The sequence below is a fragment of the Phaseolus vulgaris genome, chromosome 2, assembly GCF_000499845.2.
Source record: "Phaseolus vulgaris cultivar G19833 chromosome 2, P. vulgaris v2.0, whole genome shotgun sequence".
Classification (NCBI taxonomy): domain Eukaryota; kingdom Viridiplantae; phylum Streptophyta; class Magnoliopsida; order Fabales; family Fabaceae; genus Phaseolus; species Phaseolus vulgaris.
Genome location: NC_023758.2, coordinates 4,138,900 through 4,162,426, shown reverse-complemented (window position 1 = coordinate 4,162,426; position 23,527 = coordinate 4,138,900). Strand labels below are relative to the sequence as shown.

At 32.8% G+C, this 23,527-nt stretch overlaps 3 protein-coding genes and 1 long non-coding RNA gene across 4 annotated transcripts; 2 read left to right on the top strand and 2 right to left on the bottom strand.

Annotated features, from left to right (window-relative positions):
- The first annotated feature begins 205 nt into the window (after positions 1-205).
- On the top strand, positions 206-2,774 carry LOC137810375 (uncharacterized). Its single transcript, XR_011080898.1, has 3 exons — positions 206-820; positions 1,562-2,079; positions 2,278-2,774. It is a non-coding gene; the product is annotated as an uncharacterized lncRNA (long non-coding RNA).
- Positions 2,775-8,223: 5,449 nt separating this feature from the next.
- LOC137810371 (FCS-Like Zinc finger 8) lies at positions 8,224-10,916 on the bottom strand. The gene is made up of 2 exons (XM_068611600.1): positions 9,399-10,916; positions 8,224-8,458 (listed from the first exon to the last, which is right to left on the bottom strand). The coding sequence occupies exons 1-2, from the start codon at positions 10,094-10,096 to the stop codon at positions 8,356-8,358; spliced, it is 801 nt and encodes a 266-aa protein (XP_068467701.1). The 5' UTR covers positions 10,097-10,916; the 3' UTR covers positions 8,224-8,355.
- A 2,218-nt stretch (positions 10,917-13,134) lies between these two features.
- LOC137810372 (small ribosomal subunit protein eS1) lies at positions 13,135-15,556 on the top strand. The gene is made up of 6 exons (XM_068611601.1): positions 13,135-13,356; positions 13,441-13,546; positions 13,966-14,103; positions 14,186-14,371; positions 14,729-14,929; positions 15,305-15,556. The coding sequence occupies exons 1-6, from the start codon at positions 13,298-13,300 to the stop codon at positions 15,398-15,400; spliced, it is 786 nt and encodes a 261-aa protein (XP_068467702.1). The 5' UTR covers positions 13,135-13,297; the 3' UTR covers positions 15,401-15,556.
- A 1,013-nt stretch (positions 15,557-16,569) lies between these two features.
- LOC137810373 (uncharacterized) lies at positions 16,570-17,547 on the bottom strand. Its single transcript, XM_068611602.1, has one exon. It carries the CDS (start codon positions 17,476-17,478, stop codon positions 16,765-16,767), a length of 714 nt encoding a protein of 237 aa, XP_068467703.1. The 5' UTR covers positions 17,479-17,547; the 3' UTR covers positions 16,570-16,764.
- Between the last annotated feature and the right edge of the window lie 5,980 nt (positions 17,548-23,527).

Genomic DNA, 23,527 nt, shown 5'->3' with positions numbered 1-23,527 from the left:
AGAATGGTTTCTCTGCCGATCTGTCACGTGTAGAATAAAGTTGGATTAAATAGTTTATCTTGGAAATTAGATGTCTGCTGCCAAGAAAGGAAAACAGAGAAGAAAAAGACGGATGAAGTGAAAAAGCACTCTCTGTACAAGACAAAATGAGAAGCTTAGCCACAAAAAGCTAAGTATAAACTTTATTTGAACGAAACCAAAGGGAGTTATATGTTCCCAACTTGCAGGGTCCTCTGTTTTCATCAGTGCAATGTGAAAGTGGAGGAATCAGTGACTTGAGAAGTGGTGTTTGACCTGCTACTACTGTACTTGTTAGACGATGAAGTCAAGTCACTGGACCTTCTCCTCAGCATCTGCCTCATCCCTTCAGCCACTCTAACTGCAGGGTTCGATTTGATCTTCCCACAGAATGACATGTGAGCTTTCACAGCTTCATCCATGGCAAAAGGCCTTTTCCCTCTGTTAACCTCGTATCTCACTGCCTCTGAGCACAACCCACATAACCATTTTCCATCAAACTTGGCCTTCACATCAAGGATATATTCTTGGGTGCAATCCTCTTTGAGGCCACAGCACTCACACTTGACAGATTCTACTTCCATATCTAGCTGTGTAGACAAGTTTTCTCTTAACTCTTATCTACCCTTATAAGGAGGAGAATGAGAATCTTTGGATAATGGCAGCCACGAGTGGTTTTTTTTTCTTCTTTTGGTTGGATTCGAGCGCAATGATGAAAGATGCAGTCTTGGCTATTTACTTTATGTTGGCATGTTGTGCACTTTCTCAGTTGGGGTTGATGGTGTTGTTGCTTCAAGAACTAGTAAGTGCCTGTTGTTCAACTAGAGCTTTTATGGTGTTTGAGATGAAAGAGAGAATGGGAAACTGCCATAATGTCCTCCATGTTCTAAGGGACATGGCGGATGTGGAAAATAAAAAGGGAGGGGTCGGAGGGGCCTTAGCTAGGACCCTACTTTGCATTTAATACACAGTTAATAATGTCACACATCATCATCTAATCAAATCAAACACATGAATTAACTTAACTAAATGCAACAACTATCTGATATCTGTCTTATTCCTTGTTACTAATCCATCTCATAAATTGAGCTAAGCAAGGGTCAAAATTACATGAAGGTGGGGCAATGTGTACATGGATTCTTTTATAGCATGTTTATTTATGTTGTTTTGTCGTTGCTTTTGGTAGTTTGTCCAGTAGTTCTACTGATGTTACGTGAATTTCATTCTCACAACTTTATGATTATCAGTTTGAGGGATTTTTTTTTACTGTTCACAACTCTACTTTATTGAACTCACATTCAGACACCTTCCAAATGGTCCTTAATTATTGTTCTAGACAAGAGTATGAACGACTCTAAATCCAGAACATTCAGTGATTAAGAATAAGTGTACTCTTAATTGAGTGTGTAATCCGTCTTTCTCCCTATTGTCTTCTTCTACATGTACTTGAGTCTTTTTTTCTTCTTTGTATCTGGTTTTGTTCTTGACCTATTTTAATAATAAAGACTAATTACTCAGTATTCCTTGATTTGTGCTAACTTAGGAATCAATACTCTTCAATATAAGTATCGGGAATTAAATCCTTTCGATATCAGTATCGGAAAACGATCCACTTACCACCTGACCAGGCTCACACCCCCATGATGCTACAATTATGAACATGACTTGTATGACTCGTTATTCTTTTCTGTTGATTTTTGCTTTCGGTTAAAAAGGTAAGTGCTTTGTATTTAGCTTCCCTTTACTTGGCTATGATTGTCTAATCCTTTTTCCTCTCTCGTGTATGAACCTATATATGACACCTATCTCATACCATAATGTAGTCATTTATTAAGAGTTGGTATTTCTGTTTTTTATTATACACGTTTCTGTGTTTCATGCATAGTTTTTCTCCCCACCATTATTGAGAAACAAAGGAAAAAACTGAGGAGTTTCCAAGCACATGGGGGCAATAGGATGGTCTTGTTCGTCTGCTTAGCTTAATAAATTCTATGAACTTTGAGTGCTGACTGATTATTTTTCTAACAAAGGCCAGGTGAAGTTTTGTGAGCATTTACTGAGGTAAGTAAGACAGTCACAATCACTGCTAAGAAATATCTTTCTTGCTTTATTGACAACATGGCACTGCCCTCTATGGCTGGACTGTATCAGCTTCACTTGATTAAAATGAAAATGATTTTTTCAGTAAATGAATAAGAATTTCAATCATGTTTGGCAATGTTCATAACAAAATCTGATTATCCTTACTGTTATATCCAGAATCGGCGAAGAGTTAAAAGCTTGACTTTTAAACCGGACAAATATAAGGCAATCCCTAAGGCCATTCTGTAACAATACCGACAGACACCCGACTTATCAGATGTCCGAACGGTCTAACGGCAAAGTGATGTTCACGTCATAGCAAGTAAAATGGGTAAGAGTCTTAATTCTCATTAGGGATGGTAAAACATGGTTAAGCGACCATTGAGTCTAGATAATCCTTTTATTCAGATAATGTCCAATAAAACTGTATTTGTTTTATTCAGATAACGCCCAATAAAACCGCATAAATATAAGGGTCCCTCAAGGTGAAAGTAATGTTATTTCTAACCCTAAACTGAACCACAAAAAGTAATCTCCACTTACCTGAGTAGACAGTATCCTACCCTTTCGGACATCGGAAGAAATAGTAACATGAGTAAAGAGATAAGAGCAATTCGATAGGGGATATTTGTCTCGAATAAGTTGTAAGAAGACTAACTAATCCTGTGCTTATTGGTGAAAGAGTTGTATTAAAATTTTCATTACTTAGCTTTGAAGAATGCACTAGTTGATTTAACTTATGAAAACGGATTTGCTTATGAGAGATAAAGAAATCATGAAGACTCTTACTTAGAACTTAGCAGACATCCCTTTTGTTTTTCTTGTGTTTGAGCTAGTGTGAGACTTTCTCTATTTTCCAACAAGTTTATTTCATATTAAGCATTATTGTTATTCACTTGACAAATGAATGTGACACAACAATACTACACAATGCCGAAATCTCCACCTGCAAGTTGCAATAATAGAACACATTTTCTGGATTGTTTTTATCTTCTGGCGAAAACAATTATGTCTTTTCTATTTCTTTTTTCTCTTTCCTCTACAATGAACAAACAAAATCTCTTTATGTGATTCTAGTCAAAATGGTATGTGCAATGGTGCCTAGCCACTGAGCCTGCACATGGCAAATGTACCCTTTGCTTGGTTGTGTTGGCAAATCAAGTTTCCCTTGTTAACATGCAAGAGTTTAATCAAATGCAAAATGTTAGCATCTATGAGCCTCGATACGCATCTAAAATGATAGATACATTTATCGGACACCTAGTAAGACACTCGTATGACACATATCTGTAAGTGTCCAATTCAAAAAATATTTGTTGAATTTCTGACAATTCTAGCACGATTATAACACAATTTTAAAAAATAAAAATACATTAGTTTTCTAAAAACTCAAATTTACTGTATAAATTTTTATTATGATTATAAAAATAAAGAACAAATCTTTTCGAACCAGTCATTAAAAACATCTTTTTACTAAAAAAACTAAAACATAATTCTACACATAAATTTTATTGTAAATTTATATAATTTATAATTATAATATATATATATATATATATATTCGTGTTTTATATTTTAAAAATTATATGTATGGTGTGTTTGTCCTATCAATATTCAGGATTTGTATTAGACACGTTAGCAACAAGAGTTGCCACTTCACAGAGAGAAGACATGACCCCACATCAGAGTGTTGGCCATTTCTGGAATCTGTGATTAGTTCACTTTCATGGGTCTCCTTTTATGTGACGCGACACTGAGTGTATCCTAACATCATTAAATTGAAATTAATGAATTATTAGAGGATTGTATCGTAGTGCTACAATTCCCTCCAATTTCAATGTATTTTGTGTGGTCTATGGCAGGTTGCTATCTCCTTCTTCAAGGTTGCTTTCACCAACAATGTTGAGTTGGGTCTAACACTGTTCATTCATTTTCACAATCAAATTCATGAACACACGAGTATTCTCGATTTCGGATGTGTGTGAGATCGTAATTGGTCTCACTTTGCCCACCAACTCAAACCTTCACAACGAATTGTTTTTACGACAAAACAGATGCTATTCAAAGTCAGAGTTGGTGCATATTCAAAGAGATGAACATAGCAAAGGAAACATTAGCATGTGCATGCTCTGTGCAACTTTGAATCCACAAGGCTACCTAAGTACATTTCAAACCTATTTCAATTGATATGCTATAACATGTTAAAAAGTAAATTTTAAACTTAATTCAACCTTACAAAATCGATTCATAAGGAATAAAGTTGGTTTGCATCTATTTATATATTATCAAGTGTTTTTATACTCTAAATGATTTTGATATTGTTGAAGATCTTACATAGACTATATATTATACATTTAATGGTATCTAAGTAACTGCAAATCTCACCTTATAAATTAGTTTTATGAGTGAGTTGGTGTGTCGTCTGTAATTCACAAGGAACCTAAGTCAAATTTTTCACAATTTAGGATGAGTCAGGCTTCTGTTTCGGTTAACGAAGTTTGGGGTACAATTTGGATTGGCATTGTGAGCGAAATCTGGAAACATAGGAACTCGGTCATCTTCAATAGAGGTGTGGCAGATGTGTCTGAAGTGTTCACTTCGGTGCAAGTAAATGTATGGTCTTGGATTTATGCAAAGTCTCGTTATTTCCCTTATTCTAGTTGGGTTTTAAATCCTCTGGCTTGTATGAGGTTGATTCATTAATTGGTTAGTGTTGGTATGGTTATCCCTTTGCTAATTTGGTAGGTGTTCTAATAGGAGATTGATGTCAAGTATTTCTGTATAAGGGTTGGACCACCCCTGAAGTGGTCTCTATTTATTTTTATTTTTTTTATTACTGATAAAAAAAAAATTATAAATGAGTTAAGCTTAAAGTTCATTTCTTAATATGATATCAGAGTCATTTCGAATTTACCTTAACAATTATTTCTTAAACTTATTGGATCACCGTTATCACTCGAAACATCTTGAATCTCACCATTAACATTTTTTTCATTCTTTTAATACCAGACTTCCAACCAACCTCTTCTTATCTACTTTTCACCTTTTAATATGAATTACTTTAGGCTCTCAAATATTATAAATCATTGCCACTGCCCTAACAAACACCTACTCAGTCTTACCAAAAATAACTATTTTAACTAACATTCAGTATTCATATTATATCTCACTTCTTTTCTTGAACACAAAAAGGGACACCACTGCTACCTATCCTAAATTTATACATACCTTATTGCTTCTATACATTCTTATTTTATCTATATTCAATAAATAAAAACTACTTTATTTTAAACATTTATCATAATTTATTTAAATTTTTAAGTTAGGTGAACAGACTTTAATTTAACAAATAAAGTTTAAGACAATTTATTATCTCAAAAACCTGACTACATCTTAAAAGACTTGCTTTCTTATGAAGTTTTATTTGAAGTTGTGACTTTAATTTTTTTGTATTTTTATATTTTAAGAATTGTATATATTTTGAAACGAGGTTTTTAAATTAAAATTTGCTCCTTAAATTTTATAATAATTTCAATTTAATAAAATAAATAATTAAGAATCCCTCATCACGACCAACTATTTATTATAAAAGGAAAAATTAAAGTGTTTTTTTCTTATAAAAAAATTCGTTGATTCAATTGTATTTTATCAATTTCATAATATTTTAAAAAATTATCAATTATAGCATCATTATCACAATAGGATTTCGAAACCAATATATTATTTGTACACTGTAAACAATACTTCGTTCAATTTTTTTATTAAGATTTAAAAAATACCATAAATATTTTTACTTTAATAAAATATTTATAAATTTTCTATCTTATCATTTTTATTTTTTGTATTATAGTAAATATATACAAATTAATACAATATTAGGGGAAGAATCAAAGTATAAATAATAAGAAAGTAATTAATATTATTTTCAATTTTTTAAAAAATGGTTAAATAAAATATTAAAAAATTGATTATTAAAAATATTAGGGTTTTTTTTTCATTCTCCATGTCCCATCAAAAGTTGAATAATTGGAAACACCATGGAATTTCTGGAACCTTACAATTGCCTATTGATGGTATGTCATACAATTATAATTGCACATCCCATTTTGGGATACATCAGTGGAAGAAAGAAAGATAAAGATAAAGATAAATATAAAAGAGAAATGATTGGAAAAAATAAGGTAAAAATAAAATGCATGATAATAAAAAATCCATTCCATCATTATCTTATAGTTAATAATTACAATTTGATGGCTATTAATGTTTAAGTTTTCAAATAGAGAGAACTCATTACAACTAAACTTCAAATCAATAATCATTGTTGTTCCTTTAATAACTTTCTTTGATATCATTAACATTCTCACTCTCTCTTTCTCTGATGAATTTTATATTTGATGAACTTAACCTAACTCATTTATGTAATAAATATAAGATAGAAATATTATTTGTTTAATAATTTTAGATTTTACCAGATGAATGGTATCAGTGTATGTGTTGTAAAAATTGTTATTATCTTATAGTTATTAAAATATAAAAAAAATTGAAAATGTTTATTTTATAAGTATTTTTAACTTAATAAATAATAATTTTTTTAAAATTATTCAATTAAGTTAGAAAAATTACATTAATGGTTATCCATCTGGAGCCACTTATACTCCTAGTTTTTACTATAGTTTTAAAAAAATGACATCAAATTAGAAAAAATAAAAAATAAAATTGGAGAGTGTTTCTTTTTGTATTTTTATATTTTTTTTGTCATCGTCGTGCACAAACAAACAGGGTACAAGAAATCGCGATTCAATGGTATTTTTGGTGATTTCTTGGAGGTGATTCGTTTTTCGATAACCTGGTGGTGGTTAGATGGTATATGTGGTTGTTCTATGTTAAGAGAAGAATATAAGTATTTTTTTATTACTTTGGTGTTCCATGTTTTGACAGATTTGATATTATGCAATACAATTTGTAGGGTTATAGACAAGATATTCTGCAATAAGTTAAAAAATTATTATGAATCCACCGATCCATAAGTCTAAAAGTGCATTCTAAATCTATCATTTTCATAAGTAAAAAAAATCATTTCCAAATCCACAAATCCATAAGTTAAAAAATGCATTTCAAATTCATCAATTTATAAGTCAAAAATTACTTCAAGAACGCCCCTCATCTAAAATACAAAAACTTTACTTACAAATTAATCATTCCGTAATATAACCACGAAACCCAATTTTCAAGAACCTCTAAACCTCATAATCACCCAACCTTCTTTAATAAAACTCAGTTTTTACCTCCAAAATTCAAATCAACGTTTCAAAACAACAATCACACCTCCAACTTTGTTTTGTGCAACTTAAATTACCCTCTACCAGCACTAACAGTCAACCAGAAAAAATAAGGACAGTCATAAAAGTCATCAATAGTGCCTTTTCAAATAAAAATAACAAGGCTATTTTTGGAATTTTTAATATAGAGGTGCAAAAAGAAAAATGTAAAAATGCAGAATGAAACACCCATATTTTTATCTTGTTAAAATGAGCCCGTAAACAAGTGGATCGGCCTCATTTGATCAGGCCCATTTCCCCGAGGCGCATGAATTTGAGTTTGAACTCATTATTGCTTAAATTACATGTGTTCTATAATTTTAAATATTATATTTAAATTTAAAAATACTTTCAAGTAACTCATCGTCAATTATTTTGATGTAAAGTCTAAAGTAATATACTTTTTAATACTACCATAAAAGGTACAAAATTAAAAATTACGAAACATTTGAAATATTATTATGTAGTAAAGATGAAATGTAAAGATGTAAGTTAATGGTGGGGTTTGTAAAAAGTGGTAGATCAGAGAAAATGATATTTATGAGGTGTTTTGAAAAGGACAATCCTTTCAAAAAAAAAAGATGAAAGGGATAAAGACCAGTGTTGTATATAAATAGAATCCACTTAAAAATCCCAAAGACAAATACTAGACTAAATAGGACATGTATAATGAAAATTTGTAGTTTCACAATTATACATTGAAAACACTAGTTTACAATTAGATTGAAAAACACTAATTTACAATTATGAAGATAACAGTTTATAATTATATTGAAAGATATAGTTTATAATTATATGAAAGATATAATCTCAAAATTACTCTATTTCAACAAAATATTATTGATCTTTTCAATGATATGGAGACTCATATATTTGACATGAATGATAGATATTAAATTAGATATTTTATTTTATATATTACAGAATCCACACTTTACTATGATGTCCCATATACATCTCCAGCTTTCAATTTGCACATTCCTTCTTCCAACAGCATTCCCTGGTCACGGCATTCACAGCTGCAAAATGCTCTCTCACCCCTGAATTTTAACCACACAACTACACTCATAAGCTCATTCCACTCATTAATATAAGCTCATATTTTTGTCATTCTGTAATCCAAATTCAAATTTCAACTCACTCATTCATGCTCACATTTTGTATAAAGTTTAATTATACACCTTATTTAGATCAAACTCAAATTCTAATTCAAAAGTAGTAGTACAAAAACCTATAAAAAACTTCATCAGAGTGTTTTCCTTAAATCAAATATGTCTTCACATTCTACTGGGACCAGCCAAAGATGAATGTCAATAAATTTTCATCCATTATGACCATAATATCAAATTTAACTCTGCCAAGTGATCAAAAGCCAAGGTTTCTCTCCATGATTCTCCATCAAGTTATGACATCACCTTGAATTTCATGCAGAGATTAAATTGGCATGCATACACAAACACGTCAAATTTTCTGTAATTTGTATGATGCTTGGACACGTATCTTAAATGATATATCCGTATCAGACACTTAAATTCCGACAGACACTCGTACGACACGTATCGATGAAATGTTAATTTCAAAAATATTTGTTGGATTTTTGAGAATTCTAACATGGTTATAACACAATTTTAAAAGAAAAAATACATTATTTTTTTAAAAGTTCAAATTTATTGTATAAATTTTTTATTACGATTATAAATATAAGAAACAAATTCTTTTGAATCAGTTATCACCTGTTACAGAAAAAACTGTTATTAACAAGTCATATAATCATAATTATATAATATATAAATCCGTGTGTTCTTATTTATGTAGCATTAGTGTTTATGCTACCAAGTTTAATTCACATCCAAATCCTACATGCTAATGAGATATGCGCTTCCAAAACAAGTAGCAAAGGTTTAAAAAGGTTGTCAAAATTCTATAAATTAATACAATGGTGTTCATGGGGATGGACACAGAAAAACAAAAAACAATTACCTGTAAATGTAGATGTCCATGTCCTGCCCAAGATTTTTGTTGCAGCAAAAACAGAAGCTCATGAAGCTCTCAGTTGAATAACTGGTGTGAGGAGGAAGAAACACACTTTCCATGGGAGAAGAAGAGCATCCAAAATCAAAACAGCCACTCTCAACGATGCAGTTATCAAATATGTGGGTAGTTCTTGGGTTAGGCCCGTGGGAAATCACTCGAGTGTAATCCTCTGAAATCTCCATCTCACTGGCAGAGAGAGACCCCATGAAAACTCTTGAGGATTTGGAGGGTTTAAGAGCTGAATTGGCAGAACCAAACACAGATTCAAGCGATTGAGAAGGAGAAACTGTTGTTGAATGAGGCAGTGGAGGATTCTGAATCTTGAGCTGGGATCCAAAGAGAACAAGTCTGCTTTGTGACTTTGATGATATTTCTTCAGGCTTGGTGTCATCAACAAGAGCATCAACAAGACCCTTTGAATCCAATTTCTCCCAATAACGCTTGTGTTCTCCAACTGGGGTTCTGGGGCTGTTCGTTTCTGATCTAAAAGGGTTTTTGAGTATTGAGGTTGGACTCATCACAGTCTCAGTTTCACACAACACTTTGGATGTGAAATTCGCGAATAACTTGGGAGAACTGAAGAAAGATGATACCAGTTTCTTGTATTTTTCTGGTATAGACGATGATGAACTACTAAACGTCATCAAAAAACCAATTTTATGCTTGTCTGAAGTGTTGGAGACTTGTATTGTACTTCTATTCCAATCTCAAGTTCAAAGGATAGCATATTAGGGTCAATCACCGCATCTGTGATATTATCTGTTTTGGAATTCGATGTTCAGTCAAACAGTTTTGTCTTTAAAAAATGTTTCCATGTAAGACTACATTAACCACAACAACAAACTACTAGGCTCTAGGTTCTGCAACACATGTCCAAAACTGCAGTAAAAAAAAATTCACTTCATATGCAGAGTGAGAACCCAGAAACTGGGAACAAATTTCCATGAAACCCCTTTCTCTCTCTTGTTTAAAGATTATACTACCAGGGTGACATTCATTCCTAAAGCAGTGAGAAAATTGGGGGAAAAATAAAGAAAGAACTGAATTAGAATGGCAATAGAATCAAAAGGGTATTCAGAAACGACATGCAAAGAGGGTCTCAGTGGTCATGATCAAGGGACCAGAGGTACATGCATCACACATCAGAAACAAAGGAGGGTTGTTTGGATTTTTGCTCCTTCTTTTCGCTACCTTTCAATTTCTTTTGCGTTTGTATCTGGGAGGGCCATTATTTCCCAAACACATCACAAATTCAGAGTAATAGTAAGAAGAAAGAGAGAAGAAGGAAGAATGGTAAATCTGAATGATAAAGAAGTGTTTTCAGCAGTAATGGTGGAAACTTCAGAGTGTGGGATGAAGAAAACCTCAAAAAATGGCCCATATAGGAGAAGAGTGAGTGAGGGTACAACAGAAACTGGTTTGGTGGGTTGTGATAAAGACACGTGTGTGTAAAAATAACTGGTTTTAACTAAAAAGAAACAAAAATTACTTTCACGAGTAAAAGGTTACAGTTAAACTAATAACTATATTAACGATAAAATCTAAAAAAACATTTGAAATTAAAATATGATGGTTATTGTTATAAATAATTTTGAAAAAATATATTTAAATTAAAAAAAAAATAATAGTAATGATTATATTAAAGTATTTTAGAATTTAAAATAGTAGTAATGGAAAATAAAAAATACTTTATAATTTTTTATTAATAATATAAACTACTTTATATATTAATAATTTTTTAATTTATTAAATTGTATCTAATTTAATTAATATATTAACTAATTATTTTTTATTTTTAAAATATTTTATTTAATATTTTTTTATAGTGTAAAATTCATCAAATCAATCTTTTCCTATTGATTTGAAGAAGTAATAATGAAAAGATTTTGGTACGTCATATAGTTTTGCTTCTTTTTTAAAATGTTATTTGAAAGTTTATTTGGTTTAGCTAAAATAAAGCTATATAATGAATTATGATTATGATTATATACTTTTCTAAATCCCACGTATTCGGTGTTTGTCTACATAATTATTATGCACAAACAAAATTAATTATGAATGTCTAAAAAAACATTTTTATTAGATATTCACTGTAATGTAATTGTGTCTTTAACATAAGGACATATTTTATTTTTTTATTCAAAAATCTATTACCATATTTTTTTTATATCGTTTCAAATTAATTTAATATTTTTACAAACTTTTATTTAATTTTATTTAATTCAAACAAATTTTGTTTTTATTTATTTATTTTAATTTTTCCCACTTTTTAGTTTCCATGACCTCTAAGTATATGATAATGACAGCAAAAGCTCAATTATGGTCCACAAATGAAATATCTTCAGAAATTGATATAATTGTGCATACATGTATCACAAAGATGTGGTGAGAAAAAAACATTGCACGACTCATTATTTCTCTGGTCTTAGTTTAAATGATTAGCAGGGAAGAAATTGTAATGAAGTGTTGAACTCTATTAATAAATAAATAAATAAATAAATAAATAAAATTATTTAAGCATTAAAACTAAAATAGTGAACCTCTACATGCTTATTTAAGTGTTCATTTGGGAAGATTTTGAGTTAGTATCATTGTTTTTATGATTACAGTATGTCCCAAAAACTGAATATTAATATTTTCACACTTCAGAGTTTCACAAGTTTCACATCAATAGAATTTTAAATCACTTAAAAGATTCTTCTTTGAGTTTCATCACAAATTTCAGATATTCTGAAATTATAAAATCAAAAAAGGTATTTATGAATTATAAAATCCATAAGTTATTTTCGGATCCAATAAACCTTATCATTTTTATAATCAAGAATATAAAAGGTATTTATGAATTTAAAAATACCTTTCAATTTTTTCAATCTGAAAGGTGTAGATAAAAAAAAGCATTTTCAAAATATAGATTTTAAGATATAATTTTTAAATATAAAATAATTTCTTCGTCTGAACTATGGGATAAGAGAGAAACTAAGGAGGTGCAGAAAAAAATAACCCACACTTTTCATGCTCGTGGGCCATAAAGGCCTGGCCCAATTCTGGCTCAGAGCTTCACACTCACAGTTTTGATTAGCTAATCCACATAATTAATTTAATTTTTCTCTCTAATTATTTCTCTCATAGCATTGCTAAAATTGATCAAAGTGGTGTATACCTAATTAAGATGATTGATGTTAATCACAAAGATCACTAAAATAAATTCAAAACTTGATCAATGTTCATATTCAAAACTTGTTCCGAATGGTCAAGTCATATATTTCTTTTACCCAGGACAAAAATATCACCATTTCATTGTTGTAAAAAACATCAAATACTTATTTTTAAAAATTTCAACTTAATTATAGTAAAAAATAACTAAAATATCAATTATATATAGATTTTTTTGGTTTCAAGTATATTTTTCTATTTTATTTTTAATAATATTTTAAATTAGGTAAAAGGTAATAATAAGAGAGAAACAGTGGGGAGACTAAGCAATTACATTATAATTATCACCAAATAAATATATCTCATTATATATTGTCATCAATTAAAATATAGGTATCCTTTATACTGAATTATATATTAATATAGACTATATTATGTTATAAATATAATAATTTTTTTAAAGAGAATAATAAGAATAATATTTGTTTTATTTTTATTAAAATCTGGAATAGCGTGTCTTTGAGTGGACTTGGCCCAACGAAAGCCCAAGCCCAATAAGGGTTTTAAGGAATATAAGATGGAGTAACTAGCGATAGTGGTACTGAGAGAGAAGTTAGGGTTCCGGTTTTATCTTACGGCTGCGGAGAAGACCAGACCTGACCAGACCTTGAAGCAGCAGCGGAAGAGCAACCATGGCGGTCGGAAAGAATAAGAGGATTTCCAAGGGAAAGAAGGGTGGCAAGAAGAAGGCGTTAGTCCCATTTTCTTCTCCTTTTTCTCTTTAACTGTTTTGTTTCAATCGCGTTTTTTAACTTCTTCTTCCATCAATCCACAGCGCCGATCCCTTCTCCAAGAAGGATTGGTACGATATCAAGGCCCCTTCCGTGTTCCAGGTCAAGAATGTTGGCAAGACTCTCGTCAGTCGTACCCAGGGCACCAAGGTTTTTATCTCGAATTTCACGAACGCATATATATATATTCATTCTTTTTATGTATGTAGCTATGTAGTTATATTTTGATAGATGGAATGTGCTTAGGATTGAATGCTGCGGTGTTGGATCTGCGTATATTTATACAGTAAAAAAAGTAGAATTGTGTATGTATAAATAAAAAGTTGGATGTTGTATTTGGTTATGTATCTCTACAATATCGGTTGCTGTTTTAGCGTTGTATTCGGTGTTTTCTTTTAGTATAGTGGGCTAGTCGATGTTCTCTTTATAGTTTGTGATTGTGTCTATGATGTTGAGTATTGTAGTTATAATAATATGTGGGAAGAGTTATTCTGTGTGCGTGTGCTTTAAATTGCTGAACTTAGCGTGGGCTTATATGGATGATGACGGGATGGCTATTTTAATAACAGATTGCTTCTGAAGGACTCAAACACAGAGTGTTTGAGGTCTCATTGGCTGATCTTCAAGGGGACGAGGACCACTCCTTCAAGAAGATTCGTTTGAGAGCTGAGGATGTTCAAGGAAAGAATGTTTTGACAAACTTTTGGGTATGATGGTGCTGAGTTTTTTTTTTGTACGGCCTTATTGACTCAGATTATTTCAATTTAATTTGGTATTGTATCTTTTTAGGGAATGGATTTCACAACTGACAAGCTGAGGTCTTTGGTTCGAAAATGGCAAACTTTGATTGAAGCTCATGTAGATGTGAAGACCACCGATAGTTACACCCTGAGGATGTTCTGCATTGGCTTCACTAAGAGACGCAGTAACCAAGTAAAGAGGACTTGCTACGCCCAATCGAGCCAAATTAGACAGGTACCAACTCTTTATAGGTTGTATGCAAGAATGTTTTGTTTTCAATTTAGTCTTTAAATATATAGGGGTATGTTCCTGAATTATGTTAAATTGGGCATTTTTTAATTGCATTTATCTCTATTGTACCCAAGATAGTAATATAAATTTAAAGGAGGTGAACCAGGTTATATCACCGTTTGTTTTTGTTTGCTCCTAGGCGTTGCCCTTCAGCACATGTTCTCCTATTACAAATTGCCTTCAATTTTTTTAACATGTTTTCTGGAATTTTGCCCTCTTGGTTTCTTATGTTTAATATATTGTTTATGGGATAAACGTGTTACATATCTGACCGTGTAAAGCTCACCATTGTCTGTTCAGATCCGCAGGAAAATGAGAGAGATAATGGTTAACCAGGCAACAGCCTGTGATTTGAAAGAACTGGTCCGCAAGTTCATCCCTGAGATGATTGGCAAAGAGATCGAGAAAGCAACATCAAGCATCTATCCCCTACAAAATGTGTTCATCCGTAAAGTTAAGATCCTGAAAGCTCCAAAGTTTGATCTTGGCAAATTGATGGAGGTATGTCCTTTTGCCTTCTGTTGAAGTTTTTGCCTTCTGTTTTTCTTTCCTTGAATATATTTTCACTTAGTTCATGATGGTCGTACCTCATTGAAGTATTCTGCCAAGCATTATTTGAATTATCTTTGTATTAGTGGTATTGCCAAGCTGGTTTTCTCCAAAGTGTTTCTTACTCATGCGATTCCTTATTTGCTATAAAGTTTTTATTCTTTCCTTTTCATCATTGACCTTTTTGTTATTGACGAGTAATTCTTGTTTGGTATGTATATGAAGCAATATTTGTAGAAAATTGTTACTTTTTTTTTAGCGCACAATCGGGTGATTTAAAACTTTATAAGTATTCTGATATGTTACATTTGTGTTTTATACTTGTAGGTTCACGGGGATTACTCGGAAGATGTTGGAACAAAGGTTGAGAGACCTGCTGAAGAAACAGTGGTGGAGGGAGCCACTGAAGTAGTTGGAGCTTGAACTGGCTCATAATGAATTTTTGTTTGTTTAGAATTCCTGTTGCATTTACTAATATTTATACTTAAATTCTGTTTTGGTATTTAGAAGAGCATTTGTTTTTTCGATCTGGATATTCGGTTTCTTAAGTTTTATTGGAGACTAAAATTTCTTGGCTTATTTTGTGTGCATTTTCTCATCCCGCTGATAATTTGTGCATTCTTTGCCTATTATTTTTACCTCCCATCCCATAATCCATAATGGGATGAGATTTCATGCCCATGCTCAGGCTATCTTGCATTAGTTTGCATTTTCACAGCTGTTAGTCAAACCCGTATTTTTCGTATTTACTAGTTCCTCAGACATTGGATCAAACATTTTTGAATTGGTATACAAATAAACCTGATTTTTCCTACTCCTTTTGATTTGCATGTTTGGGTTGGATGATTGATTGTCTTTGTAAGTATAAACTCCGTGTTTGGGATGAATGGTCGTTTGTCTTTGTGAGCGTAACTAGGTTATGAATAAGTTCATTAGAGAATAAGTCTGGTTTAGTTAAGTGTTTTAATTTTGTTCCTGAAAGAGAATGATTTGATGGTTTTTAAATGCGTAGAATTCATTATTTTATTGTTAAATTCATCCTTATGTTTTACTTTTTCTATTTCTATGCGAGGTGATTTAAATATAACTATTTAAATGTTTTATTTTAGTATTTGAACTTTAATTTCTTTAATTTTTTATTGTTTTACAAAATTATCATTAAGGGAAGTTACTTATTTGTTAAATTTAGAACTGAGAATAGTGACACTGTATTTTTATTATATATTATTCTGCAAAATAATATAAGAATGTTACTTTGGCTTTTGTAATTTTGAGCAGACAAAAAAATGAATAAGTATTTAAGATTAAATTGTCGTCTATTTGCATCTTTAAAAATCTTAATAAATTATTTTTTACCACCATATTTATAAATTTTTGTAAATGTTTAACTTATTTTTTTTTCCTCAATATTTTTATAATAGCCTTTTTTTTCCGGACACCTCTTTCTGTGATTTATTTATTTAATTTGTCTGTACTTCTGAATGTAGATCGTTTTTTAACCTTTTACTGAAATTTACATTGAAATTCGTGTGCGATTATGAATTTAACCATATTGTATGTGTATGTATATATATATATATATCATATCATTCAAGAGGTAAATAGTTGTGATATATTTTGAGATAGTTTTTTTTTTTCAATTTCAATTTTGAAAGCATGTATAAACTAGTATTTATTAGGGAAATGCATAACATAGGTTGTGATCAGCAGCCAAAAAGCTCTTGGTAGAAAGAATTGGCTCTTAAACTTTGCAATGGAAATGAAATAAAATTGAAGAGTAAAAGCAATTAAGGAAATTGAAGGTGAGAATCAGTAGAGAGAAGACTGAACATGACCATATCTCTGCTTTTCCCTTTCAAGAAGGAATACTTCCTCAGAATTCCCTCCCTCTGGAAACCAGCCTTTTCCAGCACTCTCTGAGACCCAACATTCAACACATCAACAAGAGCTTCAACCCTCTCCATGTTTGGCAATGGCAACTCAGTGAAAGCAACCTTAACCACCTGTTTCACAACCAGCGTAGCAACCCCTTTGCCCCAGTATTTGGAACCAAGAACATACCCAAGTTCCACGGATCTGTTCCTGCTTTTATCATGCTCTGAATTGGAGGAAAGAGAAACACACCCAATAGCACGATCGTTTAGGCATATTGCTCTGCACCACACAAACTTCGTTGCTATGTTTTGGATGAAGTTTATGCCATCTTCTTTGCTGGTGTAAGGATCCCAAGTGCAAAAGGTTGCCACTTTTTCATCGGAGGTCCACACCAAGAGATCATCCAGGTCAGAGAGCTGAATGGGTCGAAGAGATATTCGAGTCAGAATCTCTTTTCCTTCTGGTCTCTCCATTGGGTTGATGGGGTTGTTGAGTTTAAGCTTATCTATGGAATTTGAATGGAAGAAGAAGAAGAAGAAGGGCACAATATAGTTGGGAGAATGGTGGTAGGAATTAAAGGAAGGCTGCAGGACACCGTGGTTGACTTTTCTAGCCGCCAGACACATGACTGTAATATACTTTCTTGTTAATCAAGAAAAAAAATTCCTTTTCACTCCCAAACTAAGTCACAACAACCTATGATACATATATATATATATATATATATATATATATATATAATTTTTAAAATGTAGAATATGTATATAATTATAAATTATATTATTTGATAATAAAAATTTATGTGTATATGTTTTATTTTATTTTAAATAAAAAGATGTTTATCGTGATTTATTTAAAAGAAATATTTTTTATTTTTTAATTATAATAAAAATTTATAAAATAAATTTAAGTTTTTAGAAAATTAATATATATTTTTTTGATTAATATTATATTAAAATTAATATATTTAAGTTAAATACTTTATCCATACATATTATGAATTTTGATATCTATTTCCAAATATTGTATGAATTTTTTTATCCTATATGTATTAAATACCACTTGAGAAAAATGCCCTATTCTAATACCATCCAACTTTTTTCTTGTGCTTCCATTTAACATCCTTCAATGTTATTATTTTAATAATCTTATTATTGTTTGATTATAAATTTATCTTTTATTATATATATATATATATATATTAAAACCATCACATCAATAATTACACTCTATTAATATAGTTCTTTTTAAAAAGAGTGAAAAAAATAAGAAAAAATACAAAAACACAAAAACACAAAATTAATGTAAACTTCGAAGTTAATGCTCTCGGTTTGGGACTTACTACGCCTTACTCCTTGGGTCTTTTGGTATGAAATTTTTACCAGACATTCGTCACTGTCTCTATTGAGTTTTGGCTGAGGTTTGAGCCCTAGATTCGTCCCACAAGATTGGCAATAAATTTTTTATTCATCACTGCCAGGGCTGAAAGGAAGGTTTGTTTGTGTGTGAAACTGTTTGATTTTTTTCGTGGGTGAATACTCATCCGTTTGACCTGAAATTTGTCGCGTTTATTCTCAAATTCAGTGGAGATTCTTGGGTGGAAATTCAGGAAAAAACTATTCCGGAAGAATTTTCAGAAATTTTGTGCAAATCAAGGCTGACCTCTACCGCAACTTGTGAAATTCCGGCCTAATTTTTGCAATTTCATTATGGGGTCCGTATTGCGCTGAAAAAAATTCACACAAGCACTTTCGTATGTTGTTTTCACCTAGGCAAGGAGGCACGCCCATAAACGAATCACAAAAAGAAGATACAGGGAGAAAAGGCAGGAGGTATTGTTTTCGGAACACCGATTTTGTTAACTCTCGGTCTGGGACTTACTACGCCTTACACCTTGGGTATTTTGGTCTGAAATTTTTACCAAACATTCATCACTGTGTCTATTGAGTTTTTGCTGAGGTTTGAGCCCCAGATTCGTCCCACAAGATTGACAATAAATTTTTTATTCGTCACTGTCAGGGCTGAAAGGAAGGTTCCTTTGTGTGTGAAACTGTTTGATTTTTTTTGTGGGTGAATATTCATCCGTTTGACCTAAAATTTGTTGCGTTTATTCCCAAATTCAGTTGAGATTCTTGGGTGGAAATTCAAGAAAAAACTATTCCGGGAGAATTTTTTAGAAATTTTGTGCAAACCAAAGCTATCCTCTACAGAAACTTGTGAAATTTCGATCTAATTTCTGCAATTTCATTATGGGGTATTGCGCTGAAAAAAATTCACACAAGCACTTTCGTATGTTGTTTGCACCCAGGCAAGGAGGCACGTCCATAAACGAATCACAAAAAAAAGATACGGGGAAGAAAAGCCAGGAGGTTTTGTTTACAGAAAACCGGTTTTGTTCACTCTCGGTCTGGGACTTACTACGCCTTACTCCTTGTGTATTTTGGTCTGAAATTTTTACCAGACATTCGTCACTGTGTCTATTGAGTTTTGGATGAGGTTTGAGCCCCAGATTCGTCCCACAAGATTGGCAATAAATTTTTTATTCGTCACTGTCATGGCTGAAAGGAAGGTTCGTTTGTGTGTGAAACTGTTTGATTTTTTCCATGGGTGAATAGTCATCTGTTTCACCTTAAATTTATCGCGTTTTGTCCCAAATTCAGTGGAGATTCTTGGGTGGAATTTCAGGAAAAAACTATTCTGGGAGAATTTTTCAGAAATTTTATGCAAACCAAAGCTGACCTCTACCGAAACTTGTGAAATTCTGGCCTAATTTTTGCAATTTCATTTTGGGGTCCGTATTGCGCTAAAAAAAATTCACACAAGAACTTTCGTATGTTTTTTGCACCCAGGCAAGGAGGCACATCCATAAACAAATCACAAAAAGAAGATACGGGGAAGAAAAGCCAGAAGGTTTTGTTTACGGAAAACCGGTTTTGTTCACTCTCGGTCTGGGACTTACTACGCCTTACTCCTTGTGTATTTTGGTCTGAAATTTTTACCAGACATTCGTCACTGTGTCTATTGAGTTTTGGATGAGGTTTGAGCCCCAGATTCGTCCCACAAGATTGGCAATAAATTTTTTATTCGCCACTGCCAGGGCTGAAAGAAAGGTTCGTTTGTGTGTGAAACTGTTTGATTTTTTTCGTGGGTGAATAGTCATCCGTTTCTCCTTAAATTTATCGCGTTTTTTCCCAAATTCAGTGGAGCTTCTTGTGTGGAATATCAGGAAAAAACTATTTTGGGAGAATTTTTCAGAAATTTTGTGCAAACCAAGGTTATCCTCTACCGAAACTTGTGAAATTCCGGTCTAATTTATGCAATTTCATTCTAGGGTTCGTATTGCGCTGAAAGAAATTCACAAAAGCACTTTCGTATGTTGTTTGTACCTAGGCAAGGAGGCAAGTTCATAAACGAATCACAAAAAGAAGATACGAAGAAGAAAAGCCAGGAGGATTTGTTTTCGGAAAACTGGTTTTGTTCACTCTCGGTCTGGGACATACTACGCCTTATTCCTTGGGTATTTTAGTCTAAAATTTTTACCAGACATTCATAAATGTGTCTATTGAGTTTTGGATGAGGTTTGAGCCCCAAATTCGTCCCACAAGATTGGTAATAAATTTTTTATTCGTCACTGCCAGGGCTGAAAGGAAGGTTCGTTTGTGTGTGAAACTGTTTGATTTTTTCCGTGGGTGAATTCTCATCCGTTTGACCTGAAATTTGTCGCGTTTTGTCCCAAATTCAGTGGAGATTCTTGGGTGGAAATTCAGGAAAAAACTATATTGGGAGAATTTTTCAGAATCGTGTGCAAACCAAGGCAAATCTCTACCGAAACTTGTGAAATTCATGCCTAATTTCTGCAATTTCATTATGCGGTCCGTATTGCGCTGAAAAAAATTAACACAAGCACTTTCGTATGTTGTTTGTACCTAGGCAAGGAGGCACGTCCATAAACGAATCACAAAAAGAACATACGGGAAAGAAAAGCCAGGAGGTTTTGTTTTCGGAAAACCGGTTTTGTTCACTCTCGGTCTGGGACTTACTACGCCTTACTCCTTGGGTATTTTGGTATGAAAATTTTACCAGACATTCGTCACTGTGTCTATTGAGTTTTGGCTGAGGTTTGAGCCCCAGATTCGTCCCACAAGATTGACAATAAATTTTTATTCATCACTGCCAGGGCTGAAAGGAAGGTTCGTTTGTGTATGAAACTGTTTCACTTTTTTCGTGGGTGAATACTCATCTGTTTGACCTGAAATTTGTCGCGTTTTGTCCCAAATTCAGTGGAGATTCTTGGGTGGAATTTCAGGAAAAAACTATTATGTGAGAATTTTTCAGAAATTTTGTGCAAACCAAGGCTATCCTCTACCGAAACTTGTGAAATTCTGGCCTAATTTCTGCAATTTCATTCTGTGGTCCGTATTGCGCTGAAAAAAATTCACACAAGCAATTTCGTATGTTGTTTGCACCTAGGCAAGGAGGCACGTCCATAAACGAATCACAAAAAGAAGATACGAGGAGGAAAAGCCATGAGGTTTTTATTTCGGAAAACCGGTTTTGTTCACTCTCGGTCTGGAACTTACTACGCCTCACTCCTTGGGTATTTTGGTCTGAAATTTTTACCAGACATTCGTCACTGTGTCTATTGAGTTTTGGCTGAGGTTTGAGCCCCAGATTCGTTCCACAAGTTTGGCAATAAATTTTTTATTCGTCACTGCCAGGGCTGAAAGGAAGGTTCGTTAGTGTGTGAAACTGTTTGATTTTTTTCGTTGGTGAATACTCATCCGTTTGACCTGAAATTTGTCGTGTTTTGTCCCAAATTTAGTGGAGATTCTTGGTTGGAATTTTAGGAATAAACTATTTTGGGAGAATCTTTCAGAAATTTTGTGGAAACCAAGGCTATCATTTACCGAAACTTGTGAAATTCCGGCTTAATTTCTGCAATTTCATTCTGGGGTCCGTATTGCGCTGAAAAAAATTCACACAAGCACTTTCGTATGATGTTTGTACCCAGGCAAGGAGGAAAGTCCATAAACGAATCACAAAAAGAAGATACGGGGAAGAAAAGCCAGGACGTTTTGTTTTCGGAAATCCATTTTTGTTCACTCTCGGTCTGGGACTCACTACGCCTTACTCCTTCGTTATTTTGGTTTGAAATTTTTACCAAACATTCGTCACTGTGTCTATTGAGTTTTGGCTGAGGTTTGAGCCCTAGATTTGTCCCACAATATTGGTAATAAATTTTTTATTCGTGACTGCCAGGGCTGAAAGGAAGGTTCGTTTGTGTGTGAAACTGTTTGATTTTTTTCGTGGGTGAATAATAATCCGTTTGACCTGAAATTTGTCGCGTTTTGTCCCAAATTCAGTGGAGATTCTTGGGTCGAATTTCAGGAAAAAATATTTCGGGAGAATTTTTCAGATATTTTTTGCAAAACCAGGGCTATCATCTACCGAAACTTGTGAAATTCCGACCTAATTTCTGCAATTTCATTCTGGGTCCGTATTGCGCTTAAAAAAAATTCATACAAGCACTTTCGTATGATGTTTGCACCCAGGCAAGGAGGCAAGTCCATAAACGAATCACAAAAAGAAGATATGGGGAAGAAGAGCCAGGACGTTTTGTTTTCGGATAACCGGTTTTGTTCACTCTCGGTCTGGGACTTACTACGCCTTACTCCTTGGGTATTTTGGTCTGAAATTTTTACCAGACATTCGTCACTGTGTCTATTGTGTTTTGGCTAAAGTTTGAGCTCCAAATTCTTCCCACAATATTGGCAATAAATTTTTTATTCGTTACTGCCAGGGCTGAAAGGAAGGTTCGTTTGTGTGTGAAACTGTTTGATTTTTTTCGTTGGTGAATACTCATCTGTTTGACCTGAAATTTGTCGCGTTTTGTCCCAAATTCAGTGGAGATTCTTGGGTGGAATTTCAGGAAAAAACTATTTTGGGAGTATTTTTCAGAAATTTTGTGCAAAGCAAGGCTATCCTCTACCCAAACATGTGAAATTCCGACCTAATTTCTGCAATTTCATTATGTGTCCGTATTGCGCTGAAAAAAAATTCACACAAGCACTTTCGTATGTTTTTGCTCCCAAGCAAGGAGGCACGTCCATAAACGAATCACAAAAAGAAGATACGGGGAAGAATAGTCAGGACGTTTTGTTTTCGGAAAACCGGTTTTGTTCACTCTCGGTCTGGGACTCACTACGCCTTACTCCTTGGGTATTTTGGTCTGAAATTTTTACCAGACATTCGTCACTGTGTCTATTCAGTTTTGGCTGAGGTTTAAGTCCCAGATTCGTTCCACAAGTTTGGAAATAAATTTTTTATTCGTCACTGCCAGGGCTGAAAGGAAGGTTTGTTTGTGTCTGAAACTGTTTGATTTTTTTCCTAGGTGAATACTCATCCGCTTGACCTGAAATTTGACGAGTTTTGTCCCTAATTCAGTCAATATTCTTACATGGAATTTCTGTAAAAAAATTATTTCTGGGAAATTTTTCTGAAATTTTGTGAAAAACCAAGGATATCTTCTATAAAAAATTTGAGTAATTTCGCCATACTTTCTGCAATTTTATTATGGGTTTATATTGCGTTGAAACTTTTTGAAAAAAATCACACAGGTACTTTCATATGTTGTTTTCACCCAGCTAGGGAGGCAAGTCCATAAACAAATCTCAA